We start from the raw sequence: 17,973 nt of genomic DNA, 5'->3' as shown, positions 1-17,973 counted from the left end.
TAACCCTAACCCTAACCCAAACCCTAACCCAAACCCTAACCCCTAACCCTAACCCTAACCCTAACCCCTAACCCAAACCCTAACCCAAACCCTAACCCCTAACCCTAACCCTAACCCTAACCCCTAACCCAAACCCTAACCCTAACCACAACCCCTATCCCTAACCCTAACCCCTAACCCAAACCCTAACCCTAACCACAACCCCTATCCCACACACTCTTAGAAATAAGGGTACGGTATTGTTCCCAAATATCAAAATACACATCATGTACCTTCACAGGTACACATAATGATGTCACATGGTACACATAATGATGTCACATGGTACACATAATGATGTCACATGGTACACATAATGATGTCACATGGTACACATAATGATGTCACATGGTACACATAATGATGTCACATGGTACACATAATGATGTCACATGGTACACATAATGATGTCACATGGTACACATAATGATGTCACATGGTACACATAATGATGTCACATGGTACACATAATGATGTCACATGGTACCTTTTCGGGTACAAGAGCAGATAAATAATGGTGCATTTTTTGGACTCCATGCTTGAATATAAAGGTACAATGAATAATCACACTCTCACTCTCAAAAAAAGGGTCCACAATTTGAAGGTACATTTCTGTTTCCCAGGGTATAAACCTTCTGTTTCCCAGGGTATAGACCTTCTGTTTCCCAGGGTATAGACCTTCTGTTTCCCAGGGTATAGACCTTCTGTTTCCCAGGTTATAAACCTTCTGTTTCCCAGGGTATAAACCTTCTGTTTCCCAGGGTATAAACCTTCTGTTTCCCAGGGTATAAACCTTCTGTTTCCCAGGGTATAGACCTTCTGTTTCCCAGGTTACAAACCTTCTGTTTCCCAGGGTATAAACCTTCTGTTTCCCAGGGTATAGACCTTCTGTTTCCCAGGGTACAAACCTTCTGTTTCCCAGGGTACAAACCTTCTGCTTCCCAGGGTATAAACCTTCTGTTTCCCAGGGTATAAACCTTATGTTTCCCAGGGTATAAACCTTCTGTTTCCCAGGGTATAAACCTTCTGTTTCCCAGGGTATAGACCTTCTGTTTCCCAGGTTACAAACCTTCTGTTTCCCAGGGTATAGACCTTCTGTTTCCCAGGGTACAAACCTTCTGTTTCCCAGGGTACAAACCTTCTGCTTCCCAGGGTATAAACCTTCTGTTTCCCAGGGTACAACCCTTCTGTTTCCCAGGGTATAAACCTTCTGTTTCCCAGGGTACAAACCTTCTGTTTCCCAGGGTATAAACCTTCTGCTTCCCAGGGTACAAACCTTCTGTTTCCCAGGGTACAAACCTTCTGTTTCCCAGGGTATAGACCTTCTGCTTACCAGGGTATAAACCTTCTGTTTCCCAGGGTATAAACCTTCTGTTTCCCAGGGTATAAACCTTCTGTTTCCCAGGGTACAAACCTTCTGTTTCCCAGGGTACAAACCTTCTGCTTCCCAGGGTATAAACCTTCTGTTTCCCAGGGTACAAACCTTCTGTTTCCCAGGGTACAAACCTTCTGCTTCCCAGGGTATAAACCTTCTGTTTCCCAGGGTACAAACCTTCTGTTTCCCAGGGTACAAACCTTCTGTTTCCCAGGGTATAGACCTTCTGTTTCCCAGGGTACAAAAATTCTGTTTCCCAGGGTATAAACCTTCTGTTTCCCAGGGAATAGACCTTCTATTTCCCAGGGTACAACCCTTCTGTTTCCCAGGGTATAAACCTTCTGTTTCCCAGGGTACAAACCTTCTGTTTCCCAGGGTATAAACCTTCTGCTTCCCAGGGTATAAACCTTCTGTTTCCCAGGGTATAAACCTTCTGTTTCCCAGGGTATAAACCTTCTGTTTCCCAGGGTACAAACCTTCTGTTTCCCAGGGTATAGACCTTCTGTTTCCCAGGGTACAAACCTTCTGTTTCCCAGGGTATAAACCTTCTGCTTCCCAGGGTACAAACCTTCTGTTTCCCAGGGTACAAACCTTCTGTTTCCCAGGGTATAGACCTTCTGTTTCCCAGGGTACAAACCTTCTGTTTCCCAGGGTATAAACCTTCTGTTTCCCAGGGTATAGACCTTCTGTTTCCCAGGGTACAAACCTTCTGTTTCCCAGGGTATAAACCTTCTGTTTCCCAGGGTATAAACCTTCTGTTTCCCAGGTTACAAACCTTCTGTTTCCCAGGGTATAAACCTTCTGTTTCCCAGGGTATAGACCTTCTGTTTCCCAGGGTATAAACCTTCTGTTTCCCAGGGTACAAACCTTCTGTTTCCCAGGTTACAAACCTTCTGTTTCCCAGGTTACAAACCTTCTGTTTCCCAGGGTACAAACCTTCTGCTTCCCAGGGTATAAACCTTCTGCTTCCCAGGGTATAAACCTTCTGTTTCCCAGGGTATAAACCTTCTGTTTCCCAGGTTACAAACCTTCTGCTTCCCAGGGTATAAACCTTCTGTTTCCCAGGTTACAAACCTTCTGTTTCCCAGGGTATAAACCTTCTGTTTCCCAGGGTACAAACCTTCTGCGTCCCAGGGTACAAACCTTCTGTTTCCCAGGTTATAAACCTTCTGTTACCCAGGGCATAAACCTTCTGTTTCCCAGGTTACAAACCTTCTGTTTCCCAGGGTACAAACCTTCTGTTTCCCAGGGTACAAACCTTCTGTTTCCCAGGGTACAAACCTTCTGCTTCCCAGGTTATAAACCTTCTGTTTCCCAGGGTATAAACCTTCTGTTTCCCAGGGTATACACCTTCTGTTTCCCAGGGTATAAACCTTCTGCTTCCCAGGTTACAAACCTTCTGCTTCCCAGGGTATAAACCTTCTGTTTCCCAGGGTACAAACCTTCTGTTTCCCAGGGTACAAACCTTCTGCTTCCCAGGGTACAAACCTTCTGTTTCCCAGGTTACAAACCTTCTGCTTCCCAGGGTACAAACCTTCTGTTTCCCAGGGTACAAACCTTCTGTTTCCCAGGGTACAAACCTTCTGTTTCCCAGGGTACAAACCTTCTGTTTCCCAGGGTATAAACCTTCTGTTTCCCAGGGTACAAACCTTCTGTTTCCCAGAGTCTTTCAGATAGTTATTTTTGGCCACCTGTGATTGTTGTACCAGTTGAAGTGGTGTATGGTAGAGGTACATTGAATGTGGTGGATCTATATGAAGGTAAAAAGCTTTTGTACCTGTGATACTATCTGAGGTATGAACCTCACAGGAGGCTGGCGGCACCTTAAATGGGGAGGACGGGCTCGTGGAATGAGTAGAATGGTATCTAATACAGCACATTAAACATCAAACACGTCACATGTGGTTGATGCCTTTGCTCCGTCCCCAGGGCATTACTCTGAGCCGTCCTCCCCTCAGCAGCCTCCTGTGACCTATAACTAAAAGTAGAAAGGAGGGCCTCACCACTCCAGTGACAAGCAGCTGTCGTCCTTTAGGAAGAAAACCTCAAGCTTTAAATTCTGAGACGGAGCTGGTCTGACTCAGGAAGTCTGTGTGTCTCACCATGTTCCAGACTGCGTACTTCCACAGACAGTTTGAGAGGAGAGATGTTGTCGGCGGCAACGACCCACTCGGCGCTGCGGCCCTGGCGACGATACTCCACGCGGAACGCTGTGATTGGAGAGCCCCCGTTAGCCCGCGGGATCCACGTGACGTAAACAGAACTCTCCGTCGCCATGGAGATGGTGGGCCTATCAGGGGCCTCGGGAACTGGAACCAGGAAGATAAAATAAATCAGCCAACCAATCAGAGCCTGAGAAATACTATACCTCCACTCAATGAAACTCCAACTGAAATGACTGGAAACTGGAAAACATTACATTCGTCTACTGAAAAGACAGAACACAAACACGGAGTACAGGAGGAGGAAGGGAGGGAGGGAGGACATGCTATAGAGGAATGTGGTACTCACTGCCTGGGCTCTGAGCCACAGAGAGAGAGAGAGAGACAGAGAGTGAGAGTGAGTGAGTGAGAGAGAGAGAGAGAGAGTGAGTGAGAGAGAGAGAGAGAGAGAGAGAGACAGAGAGAGAGAGAGAGAGAGAGAGAGAGAGACAGACAGAGAGAGAGAGAAAGAAAGAGAGAGAGAGAGACAGACAGAGAGAGAGAGAGAGAAGGGGGGTGAGAGAGAGTGATACAGAGAGAGAGAGAGAGAGAGGGGGGGTAGAGAGAGAGAGAGAGAGAGAGAGAGAGAGAGAGAGAGAGAGAGAGGGAGAACCTGGGTCTATGTTCACAAACACAAACCGACCCCACAGACACATTGGAAAGAATTAACAAAAAAACAGAGCAAACTAGAATGCTATTTGGCCCTACACAGAGAGTACACAGCGGCAGAATACCTGTCCACTGCGACTTACCCAAACTTAAGGAAAGCTTTGACTATGTACAGACTCAGTGAGCATAGCCTTGCTATTGAGAAAGGCCGCCGTAGGGAGACATGGCTCTCAAGAGAAGACAGGCTATGTGCACACTGCCCACAAAATGAGGTGGAAACTGAGCTGCACTTCCTAACCTCCTGTCCAATGTATGACCATATTAGAGATACATACTTCCCTCAGATCACACAGATCCACAAAGAATTAGAACACAAACGCAATTTTGATAAACTCCCATATCTACTGGGTGAAATACCACAGTGTGCCATCACAGCAGCAAGATTTGTGACCTGTTGCCACAAGAAAAGGGCAACCAGCGAAGAACAAACACCATTGTAAATACAACCCATATTTATGCTTATTTATTATTTATTTATTTATTTTCCCTTTTGTACTTTAACCATTTGTGCATCGTTACAACACTGTATATATATATGACATGACATTTGTATATATAAATATAATGTCTTTATTGTTTTGGAACTTCTGTGAGTATAATGTTAATTATTATTATTTTTTTGAATTTTACCCCTTTTTCTCCCCAATTGTGGTTTCCAAGTGTTATCTAGTAGCTATCTTGTCTCATCGCTACAACTCCCATACGGGCTCGGGAGAGACGAAGGTTGAAAGTCATGCGTCCTCCGATACCAAGCCGCACTGCTTCCTAACACAGCAACGCACCAATGTGTCGGAGGAAACACCGTGCACCTGGCCACCTTGGTTAGCGCACACTGCGCCCAGCCCGCCACAGGAGTCGCTGGTGCGCGATGAGACAAGGACACCCCTACCGACCAAGCCCTCCCTAACCCGGGCGACGCTAGGGCAATTGTGCGTCGCCCCACGGACCTCCCGGTCACGGCCGGTTACGACAGAGTCTGGGCGCGAACCCAGAGTCTCTGGTGGCACAGCTAGCACTGCAGTACAGCGCCCTTAACCACTGCGCCACCCGGGAGGCCTTAATGTTAATTTTTAATTATCCATTTGTATGTTTTAATTTGTTTATTTCACTTTTATTTATTATCTCTCTTCACTTGCCAATAAAGCCATTTGAATTGAGTTGAATTGACTTTAGAGAGATACTGGGTTAGCGAGAAGACAAATGAGCAGAAAGCAGAAAAGCTACTTAGGACCGCAACTAAACACACACACACACACACATTCAGACCACACACACGCACGCACACGCGCATGCACACACACATACACACACACACACACACACACACACACATACACACACACACATTCAGACACACACACATGCACGCACGCACACGCGCACGCACGCGCGCACACACACACACACACACACACACACACACACACAACCACACATCTCATGGAGGGGACAGAGGTCATGGTCAACACACAGTCTACTCATAACACTGTACCGTCGGCCAGGAGTTTTCCATGGTCAGGACACAACTCCTGGCCTCAGGAGAGCACAGATTGATTTGACAGGATAAAGTTGGTTGAAGGTTGTCTACCTCTGTCGTGGTGTGTGTGTGTGTGTGTGTGTGTGTGTGTGTGTGTGTGTGTGTGTGTGTGTGTGTGTGTGTGTGTGTGTGTGTGTGTGTGTGTGTGTGTGTGTGTGTGTGTGTGTGTGTGTGTGTTGTGTGTGTGTGTATGTGTGTGTGTCTGAATGTGTGTGTGTGTGTCTGAATGTGTGTGTGTGTGTGTGTGTGTTGCCTTACCTCTTTCGTGGATGACCACTCCAAAGTGTGTATTAGAAGTCTTGTCCTCTGGGGCTTTAGCAGGGACAGAGACCACCGGAGGCTTGGATGGGTTCTTACTGACAGCTGGGCTCTTCTCTGGAAACAGACAGAGAGACAGAGAGGAAACAGACAGAGAGGAAACAGACACAGAGGAAACAGACAGAGAGGAAACAGACAGAGAGACAGAGAGGAAACATACAGAGAGGAAACAGACAGAGAGGAAACAGACAGAGACAGAGAGGAAACAGACAGAGAGACAGAGAGGAAACAGACAGAGAGACATAGAGGAAACAGACAGAGATACATAGAGGAAACAGACAGAGAGACAGAGAGGAAACAGACAGAGAGGAAACAGACAGAGAGACAGAGAGGAAAGAGACAGAGAGGAAACAGAGAGAGAGACAGAGAGGAAACAGAGAGGAAACGGACAGAGAGTAAACAGACAGAGACAGAGAGGAAATGGACAGAGAGGAAACGGACAGAGAGGAAACAGACAGAGAGGAAACAGACAGGGAGACAGAGAGGAAACAGACAGAGACAGAGAGGAAACGGACAGAGAGGAAACAGACAGAGAGGAAACAGGCAGAGACAGAGAGGAAACAGACAGAGAGGAAACAGGCAGAGACAGAGAGGAAATGGACAGAGAGGAAACAGACAGAGAGAAAACAGACAGAGAGGAAACAGACAGACAGAGAGGAAACAGACAGAGAGGAAACAGACAGAGATAAAACAGACAGAGAGGAAACAGACAGAGAGACAGAGAGGAAACAGACAGAGACAGAGAGGAAAAGGACAGAGAGAAAACAGACAGAGAGGAAACAGACAGAGAGACAGAGAGGAAACAGACAGAGATACAGAGGGGAAACAGACAGAGACAGGGATCAAACAGACATAGAGGAAACAGACAGAGACAGGGAGGAAACAGACATAGAGGAAACAGACAGAGAGACATAGAGGAAACAGACAGACAGACATAGAGGAAACAGACAGACAGTTAGCTACAACACTTGGGTTATGAGTTTGGAATCATGGTCAACTGGTAGAAACACAGGAAACATCACCTCAGATCCTTACTGTGATGTACTGTACTGTGTTGTACTGTACTGTACTGTGTTGTACTGTACTGTGTTGTACTGTACTGTGTTGTACTGTACTGTGTTGTACTGTACTGTACTGTGTTGTACTGTACTGTACTGTGTTGTACTGTCCTGTACTGTATTGTACTGTACTGTGTTGTACTGTGTTGTCCTGTACTGTACTGTGTTGTACTGTACTGTGTTGTACTGTACTGTGCTGTACTGTACTGTGTTGTACTGTGTTGTACTGTACTGTGTTGTACTGTACTGTGTTGTACTGTGTTGTACTGTGTTGTACTGTACTGTGTTGTACTGTGTTGTCCTGTACTGTGTTGTACTGCACTGTACTGTGTTGTACTGTTCTGTGTTGTACTGTATTGTGTTGTACTGTACTGTGTTGTATTGTACTGTACTGTACTGTGTTGTGTTTACTGTACTGTACTGTACTGTGTTGTACTGTACTGTACTGTGTTGTACTGTACTGTACTGTGTTGTACTGTGTTGTACTGTACTGTGTTGTACTGTGTTGTACTGTGTTGTACTGTACTGTGTTGTACTGTACTGTACTGTACTGTACTGTGTTGTACTGTACTGTACTGTGTTGTACTGTGTTGTACTGTACTGTGTTGTACTGTGTTGTACTGTGTTGTACTGTACTGTGTTGTACTGTACTGTACTGTACTGTACTGTGTTGTACTGTACTGTACTGTACTGTGTTGTACTGTACTGTACTGTTTTGTACTGTGTTGTACTGTACTGTGTTGTACTGTGTTGTACTGTGTTGTACTGTACTGTGTTGTACTGTACTGTACTGTACTGTACTGTACTGTGTTGTACTGTACTGTACTGTACTGTACTGTACTGTGTTGTACTGTTTTGTACTGTGTTGTACTGTACAGTGTTGTACTGTACTGTGTTGTACTGTACTGTGTTGTACTGTACTGTGTTGTACTGTGTTGTACTGTACAGTGTTGTACTGTACTGTGTTGTACTGTACTGTACTGTACTGTGTTGTACTGTACTGTACTGTGTTGTACTGTGTTGTACTGTACTGTGTTGTACTGTGTTGTACTGTACTGTACTGTACTGTACTGTACTGTACTGTGTTGTACTGTACTGTACTGTACTGTACTGTGTTGTACTGTTTTGTACAGTGTTGTACTGTACTGTGTTGTACTGTACTGTGTTGTACTGTACTGTGTTGTACTGTACTGTGTTGTACTGTGTTGTACTGACCTTTGCCGGTTCGGAAGGTGAGCATGGCTGGTTGTCCCTCTCCTACGCCGCTGCGAGCCACCATCAGAACCTCGTACAGACTGGACGACTCCAGCTCAGACAGACGGAGGGTCTTTTCACTGCCGGGCACACGAACCGTATGCCAGCTACCCACCACCCACGTCACATCATCAACCTACCACAACACAAAGAGAGAGAGAGAAAGAGAGAGAGAGAGAGAGAGAGATTCACAATCAGTCCACTGTTACCCCTATCAGACCACAGCAACATCACAGTCTACCTGAACAGAGCAATACTCAATCATGAGGCATCAAAGCCAAAATAACTGAATAATATTAAGAAATGCTACAGAGAGAGAAGTGTAGAAACCTACCGATACCCACTAATTATCAAAATCCAGAAACGAGACGTTAAATTCTACAACCACCTAAAAGGAAGCGATTCCCAAACCTTCCATAACAAAGCCATCACCTACAGAGAGATGAACCTGGAGAAGAGTCCCCTAATCAAGCTGGTTCTGGGGCTCTGTTCACAAACACAAACACACCCTACAGAGCCCCAGGATAGAAACACAATTAGACTCAACCAAATCATGAGAACACAAAAGATAATTACTTGACACATTGGAAAGAATTTACAGAAAAACAGAGCAAACTAGAATGCTATGTGGCCCTAAACAGAGAGTACACAGTGGCAGAATACCTGACCACTGTGACTGACCCAAACTTAAGGAAAGCTTTGTCTAGTCGTGGCCAAACGTTTTGAGAATGACACAAATATAAATTTTCACAAAGTCTGCTGCCTCAGTTTGTATGATGGCATTTTGCATAAACTCAAGAATGTTCTGAAGAGTGATCAGATGAATTGCAATTAATTGCAAAGTCCCTCTTTGCCATGCAAATGAACTGAATCCCCAAAAAACATTTCCACTGCATTTCAGCCCTGCCACAAACGGACCAGCTGACATCATGTCAGTGATTCTCTCATTAACACAGGTGTGAGTGTTGACAAGGACAAGGCTGGAGATCACTCTGTCATGCTGATTGAGTTTGAATAACAGACTGGAAGCTTCAAAATGTGGGTGGTGCTTGAATCATTGTTCTTCCTCTGTCAACCATGGTTACATGCAAGGAAACACGTGCCGTCCTCATTTCATTGCACGAAAAGGGCTTCACAGGCAAGGATACTGCTGTCAGTAAGATTGCACCTAAATCAACCATTTATCGGATCATCAAGAACTTTAAGGAGAGAGGTTCAATTGTTGTGACGAAGGCTTCAGGGCACCCAAGAAAGTCCAGCAAGCGCCAGGACCGTCTCCTAAAGTTGATTCAGCTGCGGGATCGGGGCACCACCAGTACAGAGCTTGCTCAGGAATGGCAGCAGGCAGGTGTGAGTGCATTTGCACGCACAGTGAGGCAAAGACTTTTGGAGGATGGCCTGGTGTTAAGAAGGGCAGCAAAGAAGCCACTTCTCTCCAGGAAAAACATCAGGGACAGACTGATATTCTGCCAAAGGTACAGGGATTGGACTGCTGAGGACTGGGGTAAAGTTATTTTCTCTGATGAATCCCATTTCCGATTGTTTGAGGCATCTGGAAAAAAACTTGTCCGGAGAAGACAAGGTGAGCGCTACCATCAGTCCTGTGTCGTGCCAGCAGTAAAGCATCCTGAGACCATTCATGTGTGGGGTTGCTTCTCAGCCAAGGGAGTGGGCTCACTCACAATTTTGCCTAAGAACACAGCCATGAATAAAAAAATGGTACCAACACATCCTCTGAGAGCAACTTCCACCCAGGAACAGTTTGGTGACGAACAATGCCTTTTCCAGCATGATGGAGCACCTTGCCATAAGGCAAAAGTGATAACTAAGTGGCTCGGGGAACAAAACATAGATATTTTGGGTCCATGGCCAGGAAACTCCCCAGACCTTAATCCCATTGAGAACTTGTGGTCAATCCTCAAGAGGCGGGTGGACAAACCACACCCCACAAATTCTGACAAACTCCAAGCATGGATTATGCAAGAATGGGCTGCAATCAGTCAGGATGTGGCCCAGAAGTTAATTGACAGTATACCAGAGGTCCAGCATACCAGAGATTGCAGAGGTCTTGAAAAAGAAGGGTCAACACTGCAAAAATTGACTCTTTGCATCAACTTCATGTAATTGTCAATAAAAGCCCTTGACACTCATGAAATGCTTGTAATTATACTTCAGTATTCCATAGTAACATCTGACAAAAATATCTGAAGACAATGAAGCAGAAAACTTTGTGGAAATTAATATTTGTGTCACTCTCAAAACTTTTGGCCACGACTGTATGAATAGACTCAGTGAGCATAGCCTTGCCATTGAGAAAGGCTGCAGTAGGCTATATACAGGGGTAAATGTGTGGGGGTACAGGTTAGTCACGATAATTTGTACAGTATGTGGGGGTAAAGTGACTACGCATGGATAATAGACAGTGAGTAGCAGCAGTGTAAAAACAAAGGGGGTCAATGTAAATTGTCCCGGTGGCCATTTGATTAATTGTTCAGCAGTCTTATGGCTTGGGGGTAGAAGCTGTTAAGGAGCTTTTTTGTCCTAGACTTGGCACTCAGGTAACGCCTGCCGTGCGGTAGTAGAGAGAACAGTTACATAATTCTTTAACCGGGGCGGAGCCTTCGCCAGGGTTGCAATCTGAGCCCTGCACTCTTCAACATTTACATCAATGAATTGGCCACTATTCTAGAAAGATCCTCAGCCCCTGGTGTTAGTCTCCACAGTTCAGAAGTGAATTGCCTGCTGCCGGTGGCTCCCGAGTAGCACAGCATCCCGCAGATGATGAGCACTACAGTCCCCGACTCAAATCCAGGCTGTATCACATCCGGCCGAGATTGGGAGCACGGCGGTGCACAATCGGCCCAGCGTTGTCCGGGTTTTGCCAGAGTAGGCCGTCATTGTAAATAAGAATTTGTTCTTAACTGACTTGCCTAGTTAAATAAAGGTTAAATATAATAACAATAAGTATCTGTCACCCACAGCACATGGCCTACAGGAGAGCCTGGACCTGCTAGAGCAGTACTGCTAGACCTGGGCCCTGGCAGTAAATCCCAAAAAGACTAAAATAATGATTTTCCAGGGAAGATCCAGATCTCAGGGAATTAGACCAAAGTTCTCAATTGGTACAATATTTTTAGAGTACTGCACACACTACAATTACTGAGGTTTAAAAATAAGCTCAACTGGACACTTTAATGAGGCAGTGAATGAACTGAGAGGGAAAGCACGCAGGGCATTCTACGCCATTAAAAAGCTAATTCAAATTGAAATACATATTAACATTTGTCTAAAACTAATGGAATGTGTCATTGAACCAATTGCACTTTATGGCAGCGAAGTGTGGGGTCCACTTGCAAAACAAGATTTCCCTGTCAACAATGCATGCAGGGCAGAATTAGGCCAATATCCACTAATATTAAAAAGTCAAAAAAGAGCAATTAAGTTTTGTAAACATCTCAAATACAGTGACCCCATCTCATATCATTGCAATGCCAAGAGCTGAGCAAAGAAAAGAGTCCCCTCATCCAGCTGGTCCTGGGGCTGAGTTCACTAACCTGTTCTACTAACACACTGAAGCCTCAGTCCCCTCATCCAGCTGGTCCTGGGGCTGAGTTCACTAACCTGTTCTACTAACACACTGAAGCCTCAGTCCCCTCATCCTGCTGGTCCTGGGGCTGAGTTCACTAACCTGTTCTACTAACACACTGAAGCCTCAGGACCAGAACATCCAATCAATCAGAATAAAACAAAACAAAACTACATTACTTATTGGGAAACACCAGCACAAAGCAAAATGCAGTGCTATCTGGCCCTAAATCGACAGTATACCGTAGCTAACAATTTGACCATGGTTACTGATCAAAACCTTAGAAAAACCTTGACAAAGTACAGGCTCAGTGAGCACAGCCTTGCCATTGAGAAGGGAAGATACAGGAAAACCTGGCTCTCTGTAGAGGAAAGGCTGTGCAACCACTGCCCAACAGCATAACCTGGCTCTCTGTAGAGGAAAGGCTGTGCAACCACTGCACAACAGCAGAACCTGGCTCTCTGTAGAGGAAAGGCTGTGCAACCACTGCACCACAGCAGAACCTGGCTCCCTGTAGAGGAAAGGCTGTGCAACCACTGCCCAACAGCATAACCTGGCTCTCTGTAGAGGAAAGGCTGTGCAACCACTGCACAACAGCAGAACCTGGCTCTCTGTAGAGGAAAGGCTGTGCAACCACTGCACCACAGCAGAACCTGGCTCCCTGTAGAGGAAAGGCTGTGCAACCACTGCACCACAGCAGAACCTGGCTCCCTGTAGAGGAAAGGCTATACAACCACTGTACCACAGCAGAACCTGAGACAGAGCTGCATTTCCTGACAAAATGTAAAAAATATAAAACAATTAGAGAGTGTCATTTCCCCAAATGTTACTGTTGTCCTGTTGTTACTGTTGTCCTGTTGACAATATTGATTATTATTATTAATTATGTTCATACTGTAAATCTCCAAAGTAAGCTTTGGAAATATGTACATTCTTACGTCATGCAAACACAGCAAAATGAATTGAATTGATAAAGGGAAAGGGAGAGAGAGAGAGAGAGAGAGAGAGGCCAGGATAGAGAACCAAGTAACAGCAACCACAACAAAGACAAACAGACAACACAAAAGTCATCAGAAAGAACAAAACCCTGTCCTCAAACATTTGCATCAATCGTAGGGTTGTGAGTTCACTTCCCACGGGGGGACCAGTATGGAAATGTACGTTCAGTTCCAACAGTGAATCATCACAGAGAAAATGGCGTACGCAACAACAATACCCGTGATAATTCTCAGTCACTTTTTCCAGGGCCAGCAACTTCTGAGTCGCGCTGCCAATGCAATCTTAACAAGAACTGTTTGGGTTTTATAGTCAGAGAGAGCTTATTAGTGAAGAAAACACAGGCTTTTAAAAAGGAAATGACCTAGTGCTGTAGCTAGAGTGGGCATGGGTCCTATACCTTCTCTGCTTTAATGAACACATTACACAGAGTTAGCAGTTGGTTTGGGCACCGGGCACCGGGGAGCGTGTGTCGGGGGTCAAGCTAACAGCTGATTACTAGACAAAAGTTCCTACTCTACTCTACTCTACTCTACTCTGCTCTACTATACTCTACTCTACTTTACTCTGCTCTGCTCTGCTCTGCTCTGCTCTACTCTACTCTGCTCTGCTCTGCTCTGCTCTATTGTACTCTTCTCTGCTCTACTCTGCTCTACTCTGCTCTGCTATATTGTACTCTACTCTACAATGCTCTACTCTACTCTACAATGCTCTACTCTACTCTACTCCACTCTACTCTACAATGCTCTACTCTACTCTATTCTACTCTACTCTGCTCTACTGTACTCTAGTCTAAAATGCTCTACTCGTCTCTACTCTACAATGCTCTACTCTACCCTACTCTACAAAACTCTACTCTACTCTACAATGCTCTACTCTACTCTACAATGCTCTACTCTACTCTACAATGCTCTACTCTGCTCTACAATGCTCTACTCTACTCTACAATGCTCTACTCTAAAATGCTCTACTCTACTCTGCTCTACTATACGCTGCTCTACTCTACTCTACTCTGCTGTGCTCTACTCTACTCTACAATGCTCTACTCTACTCTACAATGCTCTACTCTACTCTAAAATGCTCTACTCTACAATGCTCTACTCTACTCTGCTCTACTATACGCTGCTCTACTCTACTCTACTCTACTCCGCTGTGCTCTACTCTACTCTACAATGCTCTACTCTACTCTACAAGGCTCTACTCCACTCTACAAGGCTCTACTCTACTCTAAAATGCTCTACTCTACAATGCTCTACTCTACTCTACTCTCCTCCGCTGTGCTCTACTCTACTCCGCTGTGCTCTACTCTACTCTACAATGCTCTACTCTACTCTACAATGCTCTACTCTACTCTACAATGCTCTACTCTACTCTACTCTACAATGCTCTACTCTACTCTACTCCGCTGTGCTCTACTCTACTCTACAATGCTCTACTCTACTCTACAATGCTCTACTCTACTCTACTCCGCTGTGCTCTACTCTACTCTACAATGCTCTACTCTACTCTACAATGCTCTACTCTACTCTACAAGGCTCTACTCTACTCCGCTCTTATTGTTGTTGTTTTAACAGGTCGATCAGCTATAAAGAATAAAATAAAAATAGATTGTGGCTTACATCAATTTTAATTGTCTGAATCATCCCCAATATATATTTTTTTATAAATACATCTATATTTTTTATATATATATTTCCCTTTATTATTTTCCCCTAACCCTACCACCCATCCCCTAATTTGTGTAATTGAATCCATTTTAGAATAAGGCTGTAACTTAACAAAATGTGTAAAAAGTCAAGGGGTCTGAATACTTTCCAAATGCACCGTATGTATAAATTCCAGTCCTACTTTATCGAAGGCCTTTTCAAAGTCAGCTATGAGTACCAGGCATGGTTTCTCCATATTGTTTTATTATTTTAATTTAACCCTTATTTAACTAAATAAATTAAATAAATAAATTGACTGAGAACACATTCTCATTTACAGCAACGACCTGGGAAATAATTACAGGGGAGATGAATGAGGCAATTGTAAACTGGGGATGATTAGGTGACCAATAAATACCAGCTTGGGAATTTAGCCAGGACACCGGGGGTTAACATCCCTACTCTACGATAAGTGCCATGGGATCTTTAATGACCTCAGAGAGTCAGGACACCCGTTTAACGTCCCAGCCAAAACACAGAACCCTACACAGGGCAACATCCCCAATCACTGCCCTGGGGAACTTTTTCTAGACCAGAGGAAAGGGTGCCTCCTACTGGCCCTCCAACACCACTTCCAGTAGCATCTGGTCTCACATCCAGGGACTGGCCAGGCCCAACCATGCTTGGCTTCAGAAGCGAGCCAGCAGTGTTATGCAGGGTGGTATGCAGGGTGGTATGCAGGGTGGTATGCAGGGTGGTATGCTGCTGGCTCAACATTCGTCATAGTATTCTATTGGTTCCAGTACTTGTCTTATATTATCTCCAATGTATTGTCCATGTAAAAAAAAATGTCTGATTAGGATGAATAATATCTGACAATACCTTTTTAATTCTATGCACTATTCTAGAATTGTTGCATCACAATACTGAAGCACAAGGGGCCTCACATGTTTTTAATGGACTGGATCTTTATATTTACCAATCTTTATATTAACCACCTGGGTCCTGTTTCAGTAGTAATGAAATCAGACCTTCTTGTTGAGTATCTGATAATCTACCATTTATATAGGAGTGGTTAAACAATGCTGATAATGGTCCTCTGAGTAAATCAAAACAAGTTTGGTAAACCTCCACTGGTATATCTCCACTGGTAAACCTCCACTGGTATATCTCCCCTAGTATATATCCACTGGTAAACCTCCACTGGTATATCTCCACTGGTAAACCTCCACTGGTATATCTCCACTGGTATATCTCCCCTGGTATATCTCCACTGGTAAACCTCCACTGGTATACCTCCACTGGTAAACCTCCACTGGTATATCTCCACTAGTAGACCTCCACTGGTATATCTCCACTTGTATATCTCCACTGGTAAACCTGCCCTGGTATACCTCCACTGGTATATCTCCACTGGTAAACGTCCACTGGTATATCTCCACTGGTAAACCTCCACTGGTATATCTCCACTGGTATATCTCCCCTGGTATATCTCCACTGGTAAACCTCCACTGGTATATGTCCACTGGTATACCATCCAGCCCTGGAGTTTGGTAAGCCTCCACTGGTATATCTCCACTGGTATATCTCCACTGGTAAACCATCCAGCCCTGGAGTTTAGTATATATCAACTGGTATACCATCCAGCCCTAGAGTTTGGTAAACCTCCACTGGTATACCATCCAGCCCTAGAGTTTGGTAAACCTCAACTGGTATACCATCCAGCCCTAGAGTTTGGTAAACCTCCACTGGTATACCATCCAGCCCTAGAGTTTGGTAAACCTCAACTGGTATACCAGCCAGCCCTAGAGTTTGGTAAATCTCAACTGGTATACCATCCAGCCCTGGAGTTTGGTATATCTCCACTGGTATACCAGCCAGCCGTAGAGTTTGGTAAACATCAACTGGTATACCATCCAGCCCTAGAGTTCGGTATATCTCCACTGGTATACCATCGAGCCCTGGAGTTTGGTATATCTCCACTGGTATACCATCCAGCCCTGGAGTTTGGTATATCTCCACTGGTATACCAGCCAGCCCTAGAGTTTGGTATATCTCCACTGGTAAACCTCCCCTGGTATATCTCCACTGGTATACCAGCCAGCCCTAGAGTTTGGTATATCTCCACTGGTATATCTCCACTGGTAAACCTCCCCTGGTATATCTCCACTGGTAAACCATCCAGCCCTGGAGTTTAGTATATATCAACTGGTATACCATCCAGCCCTAGAGTTTGGTAAACCTCCACTGGTATACCATCCAGCCCTAGAGTTTGGTAAACCTCAACTGGTATACCAGCCAGCCCTAGAGTTTGGTAAATCTCAACTGGTATACCATCCAGCCCTGGAGTTTAGTATATATCAACTGGTATACCATCCAGCCCTAGAGTTTGGTAAACCTCAACTGGTATACCAGCCAGCCCTAGAGTTTGGTAAATCTCAACTGGTATACCATCCAGCCCTGGAGTTTGGTATATCTCCACTGGTATTTCTCCCCTGGTATATCTCCACTGGTAAACCTCCACTGGTAAACCTCCACTGGTATACCATCCAGCCCTAGAGTTTGGTAAACCTCCACTGGTATACCATCCAGCCCTAGAGTTTGGTAAACCTCAACTGGTATACCATCCAGCCCTAGAGTTTGGTAAACCTCCACTGGTATACCAGCCAGCCCTAGAGTTTGGTAAACCTCAACTGGTATACCATCCAGCCCTGGAGTTTGGTATATCTCCACTGGTATACCAGCCAGCCGTAGAGTTTGGTAAACATCAACTGGTATACCATCCAGCCCTAGAGTTCGGTATATCTCCACTGGTATACCATCGAGCCCTGGAGTTTGGTATATCTCCACTGGTAAACCTCCCCTGGTATATCTCCACTGGTATACCAGCCAGCCCTAGAGTTTGGTATATCTCCACTGGTATATCTCCACTGGTAAACCTCCCCTGGTATATCTCCACTGGTATACCATCCAGCCCTAGAGTTTGGTAAACCTCCACTGGTATACCATCCAGCCCTAGAGTTTGGTAAACCTCAACTGGTATACCATCCAGCCCTAGAGTTTGGTAAACCTCCACTGGTATACCAGCCAGCCCTAGAGTTTGGTAAACCTCAACTGGTATACCATCCAGCCCTAGAGTTTGGTAAACCTCCACTGGTATACCATCCAGCCCTAGAGTTTGGTAAACCTCAACTGGTATACCATCCAGCCCTAGAGTTTGGTAAACCTCCACTGTTATACCATCCAGCCCTAGAGTTTGGTAAACCTCAACTGGTATACCAGCCAGCCCTAGAG

General features: G+C 45.0%; 1 protein-coding gene across 2 annotated transcripts in view; it reads right to left on the bottom strand.

Moving 5' to 3' along the window:
* Positions 1-17,973, bottom strand: part of cdon (cell adhesion associated, oncogene regulated) — a 146,426-nt gene that overhangs the window by 38,220 nt on the left and 90,233 nt on the right. For both annotated transcript variants that reach the window (XM_036961315.1, XM_036961316.1), the window contains exons 9-11: positions 8,413-8,587; positions 6,080-6,196; positions 3,517-3,723 (exon numbers count right to left, since the gene is read on the bottom strand). In XM_036961315.1, coding sequence (XP_036817210.1) covers positions 3,517-3,723; positions 6,080-6,196; positions 8,413-8,587 — 499 coding nt within the window. The remainder of the gene's footprint in view (positions 1-3,516; positions 3,724-6,079; positions 6,197-8,412; positions 8,588-17,973) is intronic.

The sequence above is a fragment of the Oncorhynchus mykiss genome, chromosome 24, assembly GCF_013265735.2.
Source record: "Oncorhynchus mykiss isolate Arlee chromosome 24, USDA_OmykA_1.1, whole genome shotgun sequence".
Lineage (NCBI taxonomy): Eukaryota > Metazoa > Chordata > Actinopteri > Salmoniformes > Salmonidae > Oncorhynchus > Oncorhynchus mykiss.
This window is presented reverse-complemented; position numbering and strand designations above follow the sequence as displayed.